The sequence below is a fragment of the Rana temporaria genome, chromosome 12 (assembly GCF_905171775.1).
Source record: "Rana temporaria chromosome 12, aRanTem1.1, whole genome shotgun sequence".
Classification (NCBI taxonomy): domain Eukaryota; kingdom Metazoa; phylum Chordata; class Amphibia; order Anura; family Ranidae; genus Rana; species Rana temporaria.
Genome location: NC_053500.1, coordinates 39,807,260 through 39,815,222, shown reverse-complemented (window position 1 = coordinate 39,815,222; position 7,963 = coordinate 39,807,260). Strand labels below are relative to the sequence as shown.

The 7,963-nt window shown below is 46.2% G+C and overlaps 1 protein-coding gene across 1 annotated transcript; it reads left to right on the top strand.

The window, feature by feature from the left end:
- Positions 1 to 284: 284 nt before the first annotated feature.
- Positions 285 to 7,562, top strand: EIF1 (eukaryotic translation initiation factor 1). The gene is made up of 4 exons (XM_040331425.1): positions 285 to 412; positions 4,482 to 4,645; positions 4,731 to 4,832; positions 6,121 to 7,562. Exons 1-4 carry the CDS (start codon positions 382 to 384, stop codon positions 6,163 to 6,165), a joined length of 342 nt encoding a protein of 113 aa, XP_040187359.1. The 5' UTR covers positions 285 to 381; the 3' UTR covers positions 6,166 to 7,562.
- Positions 7,563 to 7,963: the final 401 nt, after the last annotated feature.

Genomic DNA, 7,963 nt, shown 5'->3' with positions numbered 1-7,963 from the left:
CAGGGTCTCTCTAATCAGTGGAACACCCCCGGGCTCTGTGTTACACTTTCTAACGATATACATTTACACACACACACACACACACCGGCTCACAACACATACAAGGCGGTGTGTGAGGACTACTATCTAGGTGTCGTCGTTGCCCACTCCTAAGATGGCGGACACGCTACCCCTCCCCCATCACAAAGGCATCTTCACCCCGCCCCTACAAGGGCGGGACAGGGTGCGTCTCCCCCCCCCCGACGTGCTGACGTAACCGATACCAGCACAGGGTATAAAAGCGGGCGCGGCCATTTCCTTGTGTACGTGTTACACAAGCCCTCAACTCGGTTGTATCCAGAGCTCTCCGCTGTTCCCACCAAGGAATCTCCATCCTATCGTATGTCCGCTATCCAGAACCTCACATCTTTCGGTGAGTACCTGAGCAGTGCCCCCGTGTGTCTCTGGGAGGGGAATACCGGCGGGGCGCCTCTGTGGCTCTCGTGCGGGCTCCGTGTAGGGAAGCACGGGCGGTGTGTTGTTATGACTATGGGAGGAGAGTTTAGTTTTTATTCGCATTTTATATAGACGGGGTGTGATAGAGACATGGCGGCCTGTGTGGGTCAGGCTGACCCGGGCCTCTCCTAGTGACTAGTGAGGATTCGGGGGGGGGGGGGGGGAAAAGCTCGGGGCTCTCATCGCTGGACTGGCGCGGATGAGGCGCAACAAGATGGCGGCGGCCGCCTCCTTCACCGCTCTGAGCTTCCTTTCTTCACCCGGCCTAGTGACGCGCTGGGCGTGGCTTCGGATCTCACCTCGTCTCCTCCCTGTAGTGGGAGGTGCCTGGCCCAGCCTGCGTCTTCGGTGATTGATAGCAGTGGCCTGATCTGCGCTCGTCTGGCCGAGCCTTCCCTCCAGTCATTTCTTATGTCACCAGTGGCTTTTTTTTTTTTTTTAACTGGCTTTTTTTTTTTCCCTTTCCTCTGGTTATCCTGTATAATGTAGAAAACTAAAGGGAGCACTCGAGGCTTAACAATCAACACAAGCCCATTTCACACGTTGCTTTGCTAGTGATTTCCAAAGTGCAGTTCACATATTAAAGTGTGTAGAACAAAGGGCCCTTCATTCCCTGGAATGGCTCCTGTATGCACTTTTGACGTGTTGAAGCTTGTGGGGGCCACATTTTGGCCCTAAACCAATGTTTTTATATTTCCTGTATGCCAGTTACATCAAAATCCTGAATGGCACCCCAAACACATTATGTTTCTTGCCAGATTTAGGATTGTGGGGACTCAGAATTGCCTATAGGGGTGCAGAGCCTCAATGCGTGTGTGTGTGCCCCCCCTGTTGTGGAGATTCACCGGTTTATCCCACTTACCTTTCTCATCAAAGGTGAATATAAAAGAATCCCACATTTTGCTCTGACCCCAGAACAGCACATGTTACACAAGATCTTCTCAGGTAAATCCAGAGGTCCCCACTGTTCCTGCCAGGGATGGGAAATACTGCAAGGGGGACACTGCTTCTGAGATCTCCCCCCCCCCCACTTTGAAGGGATTTCCTCACTTCCTGTTTCCACTTTGGGACAGGAAGTGAAGGAAAATCCTCCCAATGGGACACAGATGAGTAAAAAACTTGTCGGGTTGTAACCACCTTAAGAATGGGAAGTGTTGCCTTCTACTTAAAGGGGAGGTTCACCCTAAAAACGACTTTCTCTTATTACACTGCCCCCCCACATCACAATACGATTATGCCTATTAGGTTTTTTTTTTTATGCTGTACATACCTTGATACAGCATATTCACCCGTGGCTTCCAGGTTGCGAGTCCTTCGGGAGTGGGCGTTCCTAACATGCTGGTGATTGACGTTTTGACAAAAAACGAGCTCCCCCCGTCGCGTAAGCCGCATCACGTTTGACGAAAGGAGCCGAACCGCGATGCGCCGACTAGCCGTTCGGCTCCTTTCGCCAATCGCGACGAGGGAGCTCGTTTTTTGTCAAAACGTCATTCACCAGCATGTTAGCAACGCCCACTCCCGCGGGACTCGCAACCCGGAAGCCACGGGTGAATATGCTGTACGAAGGTATGTACAGCATCAAAAAAAACTTAATAGGCATAATCGTATTGTAATGTGGGGGGCCAGTGTAATAAGAGTCGTTTTTAGGGTGAACCTCCCCTTTAAAGGGGAGGTTCACCCTATAAAAAAATTCTAACACTACATCCAGCACCGTGCTGCATATAAAATGACACTGACCATTTTTTTTTTTTTTTTTTGCAGTAGATATCGTTTAGCTGTGGAATTCACCGCAGCTTCCGTGTAGGGCTCGCGGGAGTGGGCGTTCCTATTGTCATGCCAATTGATTGACATGCTAAACGATGACGCGCACACAGCGCGTCAAGACTTCCCGAAAGAAGGTCGGCTCTATTCAGCACAGGCGCCGAATAGAGCCGACCCACGGTGAATTCCACGGCTAAACGATATCTACGGCAAAAAAAAAAAAAAAGGCCTGTGTCCTTTTATATGCAGTACGGTGCTGGATGTAGTGTTAGACATTTTTTATAGGGTGAACCTCCACTTTAAAGTGATTGCAAAGTCTTGTTTTTAACATATTTATCTGCTCTGTCGGCGTTTCATCAGATTTGGCAACCTGTCAATTTTTAACGGAAATGGCGTTCTGTTGCAGACATCTTGCTACACTCCGCGCTCCTTCACAGTAAGGATACAGAGAAGGGGGTAAGCGGACATCTTGTTACACCCGCCAGAGTTTTGCATTTCCATTATTTAACAGTAAACGGAGCATATATGGTGAAATGCAGTATTTAGAATCGTATTGGACTGTTTACATGTTGAATTATAAAAGCAGCAGTGTTCTGTCCGATTAGAAAACCTGTGAGATCAACAGGTTTTTGCCGCTTTTAAAATTCAACATCTGAACAGTCTGTCAGATTTCTGAATGCTGTATTTGACATTGGATCTGTTAAAAATAAGTGTGAAATGCAAATCTCCAGTGGGTGTAACAAGATGTCCGCTTGGCACCTTGGTGTATCCTTACTGTGGATGAGTTTGGGATGTAGCAAGATGGCGGCAACAGACGCATCGCTTTTGTTACCAATTTTGATGGGTCGTCTAGTCTTGACGACACTGGTTCACACACGGGCGACTTCTCATCCTGACAATTCACACTCCTTTCGGTACAATGGAATCGTTCTAATAGGGACGGCTCAAGTTGCTCTGGCTTGAAAAAGGGATCATGTACTATGGGGTGGCTTGTATTGACTTCTTCTAAAGTAGTCGTTTGCAAGCAGCGCTAAGGTCACACTGTGCAGGATGGCTTTAGAGTCGGGTGACTTTGAAGCTGCTTTTGTGTGAACCGCCATTAATGGTTTTGAACAAAGCAGCCCAGATCTTCCTCTTCTCTGGTCCCTCTTCCCTGCTCCTGGCCCCTCCCTCATGTGAGTGCTGCAGCAGCTCTGTGTCCATTCAGACACGGATCTGCTGTTTGGCCCCGCCCCCTCTTCTGATTAACTGAATTTTACAGCCAATGGTGCTGCTGTATCTCAGCCAATCAGAGGGTGAGTCCTGGATGACCAAGGGATTTGTGAACGGAGATGGAGTTCAGGTAAGTATTGGGTGCTGGTGTGGCCACTACACAGGTTTTTTATCTTAACGCAAGGGATGCATTGGGATAAAAACCTGCCTTTATAACTCCTTTAAAGCTGATCTTCAGGCCGCTTAAAATGTTGAGTGATTCCTCCTCAGGTGCCAGGATAATAGTTGGGCTCTTCTGGGCCTTGGGGGGGCAAATATGGAAATATTCAGATATTCCTGGTTGCAATCCTTGTGTGGGTGACATACATTGTATGGGGGAGGGGGGGCACAGCATGTAAAGATGTGTTGCAGGGCTCCTTTGGTGCTTAAGCCCTGTAATGCATCTGCACACAGGCAGGGGGCAGATAGGTGGTTGGTTTCCAGCACAAATTAAGGGATGGCAAGGCAGCCCATCATTGGGTGAAGGTCCACTTTGGGTATTATGGTACCATAAAGCTACACGGCAAACAGAAGTTTAAAGCCTTTATTGAATATTTTTTAGAGAATCCTCCTTTGCACTGTGGTGCTGCCAGTTAGGGGCTCCTTATGTATAGATATTATACATGCATCTTTCGCCTGTTGTAGCTGTGACTGGCTCTGGTCAGACTCCACTGTGCGGGGTTAATGTCCCTAAATTGCATGAGGGTTGTCTTTTTCTTCTACTTTAAAGAATCTATATCAAATTATGGGTGTAAATTGTCTAGACAAAATGTAGGGCATTTGAAATGAGAATCCCTATTGGTTTAGCTGATCCTTAGATTTTTGGGTACATTCTGGACTTTTGCTCTTTGGCTCTTGGCAATTGGTTGTTGTATTTGAGTCTCTGGTTATGTGTGGCTCAGCCTGTCTGGTCACGTCGGTTTCTCAATTTAATGCGTTGGTCTTATGTATTTTTGTTTGTTTTTTAATTGCAGACCCCTTTGCTGATGCAAGTAAAGGTGATGACTGGCTCCCAGCTGGGACAGAGGATTCTATCCATATAAGAATCCAGCAAAGAAACGGCAGGAAAACTCTCACAACCGTTCAAGGCATTGCGGATGACTACGACAAAAAGAAACTAGTTAAAGCTTTCAAGAAGGTAAATCCTCATAAAGGTCATTTAGTATTTGTAGCACATGTAGCTGCCAGTGGCGGAGTCTTAATATTTCTTCTATTTTCTACAGAAATTTGCTTGCAATGGTACCGTTGTTGAACACCCTGAATACGGAGAGGTGATCCAGCTTCAAGGTGACCAGCGCAAGAATGCTTGCCAGTTCCTTGTGGAGGTAAGGCTCGTTCATTGCTATTTCATTGCTATTAAGGGATGTCTGCAGTATAGTGTGGGAGTTGGAAGCCATTTTACTTGTATAATGAAGTTTGAGGTGCAGATGAGAGGAAGGTGTACAGTTATCAATATCTGCTGGCTTTTGCTGCTTCCCTATTTGGTACAATCTGCACAGAGCATTGCTAATGTTTGTACAAAATATTGTCCCACCTCGAATGATTAAATTTCACGTTAAAAGCCTGAACTTGACAATGGCGGCCTTCATAATTTTTCTTTTTGAAAATGGTAGTTTCCTGGCTGCCGTGCTGATCGCATGAAAATTTGAGGCACTGATCAGATCTTGGCTCCAACACCCACGTGCCACAGATGTGCATCTTTGGGCGTCGGTTTTCACAACTGATGTATTTAGATGGCTATCTGTACGAATGATTGGCTGTCGCATAATCAGGAACCAGTCCCCAATCGGTGATCACATGATTAGGCAGACCTTGATTAAAAAGTAATGGGCACCACTGGTGAGGGTAATAAATTCTAAGCCATTCATGGCTAACCCAGCCACTGACCTGCAGGGGCTTTTTAAAGCATTGCCTATGGAAAATATAGGGTGCAAATACAGTTTTATAACTTGACATGGCTCATTGGGTATCTTTACTTGGCATAACCAAACCAACCATCTTTCATTTTACCAGCTTGGTTGTTTAGTTTATGCCTTAAAGTGATTCTAAAGGCAGAAGGCTTCTATCTTGATGCATTCTATACATTCTGTGCAGCAGTGTGCCCCTCTCTTGATACAACCACTCAGCTGGCTGGGGCTCTCCCTCCTGATTGGCTGAGACAGCAGAGGGGGCCATTGGCTCTGACTGCTGTGAGTGTTTGGACACAGCTGCAGCTCTGTTGGGTGCCCCATAGCAAGCTGCTGCTTGTGGGGGCACTCCAGCAGGAGGGACCAAAGAGGAGGATCTGGGCTGCACAGAGCAGGAAGTAGAACATGTTTGTTATTTAAATGGGGGGGGGGCAAGACTTTATAACTTTAAAATTTGCTTTATAACCAAGATTTTCTGATCATGATCCATTGTTCTAGTCTAGTTCCAAATGTATGTCCCAATCACTATCTTGCTCTCTAGAATGCCTGCTTTCTGAATGTGTTTTAGGGGATTTGCATAAACTTCCAGCCTAAAATGGCTTTAAACTTGTACAGAAACCGCTCTGGCAGTGAAGTACCCTCTATGGTAGGTGGGTAGTATTGGTTAGTCGTGCTTTTAATAACCTTTACAATTTTTATTTTTTAGGTTGGACTGGCCAAAGAAGATCAACTAAAAGTCCATGGGTTTTAAAGATCAACATAACCTCAGCTTTTACCTTATCCAAGGATTCTTTTCTGTAATGAGTAGCAATATGAAGAATTTACTCTTGTCAGAAGTTTAACTATTTTTGTGATTAAACTGCCTCTTCAAAGAACTTTACCAATGTCTGTTAGCCTTTTAGTCGTGAGCCAGTCCTATTTTATAGCTTCATGTGACAAACCGATCAGCCATAACATTATGACCGTTGACAGGTAAAGTGATAACATTGATCATCTCTTTACACTGTCTGAAAGTGGGTGGGCTATAGTAGCCAGTGAGTGAACATGTTGTTCCTGAAGTTGATGCATTGAAAGAGAATGGGCAAGTGTAAGGATTTGAGTGATTTTGACAAGGGCCAAATTGTAATGGCCAGACACCTGGGTGAGAGCATCTCCAAAACTGCAGCTCTTGTGGGATGTTCCCGATCTGCAGTGGTCTTGACCTATCATAAGTGGTCCAAGGAGGGACAACTGGTGAACCAGCGACGGGGTCATGGGTGGCCAAGACTCATTGTTGCAGATGGGGAGCAGAAGCTGGCTCAATCCAGTAAAGCTACTGTAGCTCAAATTGCTGAAAAGGTAAATGCGGCATCCATTAGAAAGGTGTCGGAACACACAGTGCATCGCAGTTTGTTGCGTGTGGGGCTACATAGACCAGTTAAGAGTGGCCATGTTGACCCATGTCCACAACCAAAAGCTCTTACAATGGGCGCTTGAGAAACGTACCACAGAGCAATGGAAGAGGGCAGACTAGTCTGATGAATCCAACTTTTTACATCATGTAGCTGTCCAAGTTGCATGTTCATCTTTTACCTGGGGAAGTGATGGCACCAGAAAGGACAAAGGTGAGCCGGAGGAGGCAGTTTGACTTGCAGGACTGTAAGGATCTGCTACTGATGGCTTGGTGCCAGATATCACCCCTTCAGAGGTCTAGTGGAGTCCATGCCTTGATGGGTCAGGGCTCTCTGGTGACAAAAGGGACCTACTCAGTATTAGGTGGTCATAATGGTATGGCTGATCGGTGTTCTCTGAGCAGTGACTTGTTCCCCAGTTTGTTAGTCTCTGGTGTCATTGCACATCTGCAAAGCTGGGTAAGGGTTTCATTCCCCAAAATGTGACGAAACTCAATGGGGAGATGGCAGGGCTCACATACTGGAGTTTTTTTTTTGTTTTTTCTGGAAGTTACATCCAGAGTTTGGTGTTGGTCAGGCATGTTCAGTACTGTACAAGTGGAGGGAGCAGGCTTCAGAATTTAAACTTCTGACAAGGGACATTAACCAATGTAGTCTGCCACAGCCGTCATCTGTTGGCAATAACATTGTGTAATGGCAAGAAACAAGCTTATTTTATGTTATTTAACTTGTGTAAATAAACCTTTTTTTCATTTAACATCTGAGACTTTTATCATTGTTTGCACTTGGGTAAATGTGTGCACTGCACATATCACTTGAAAGCTCCCCCAGCTGCTCAGTTTGGAAATGCCCCATCTGTATGTGGGAGCATTGTGCTCTCCAGGATGCATTCTAAGCAAATGATTACTGGCCCCCTGACACATGGGCTAGGTGAGCACCCAATGCCTCTTTGTAATAGAATATATATGGTGTAGACCAGGGATATGCAATTAGCGGACCTCCAGCTGTTGAACTACAATTCCCATGAGGCATAGCAAGATTCTGACAGTCACAAACATGACACCCAGAGGCATGATGGGACTTGTAGTCTTCCAACAGCTGGAGGTCCAATAATTGCATATGCCTGGTGTAGACAATGGCTGTCACATGGTTCAGTGG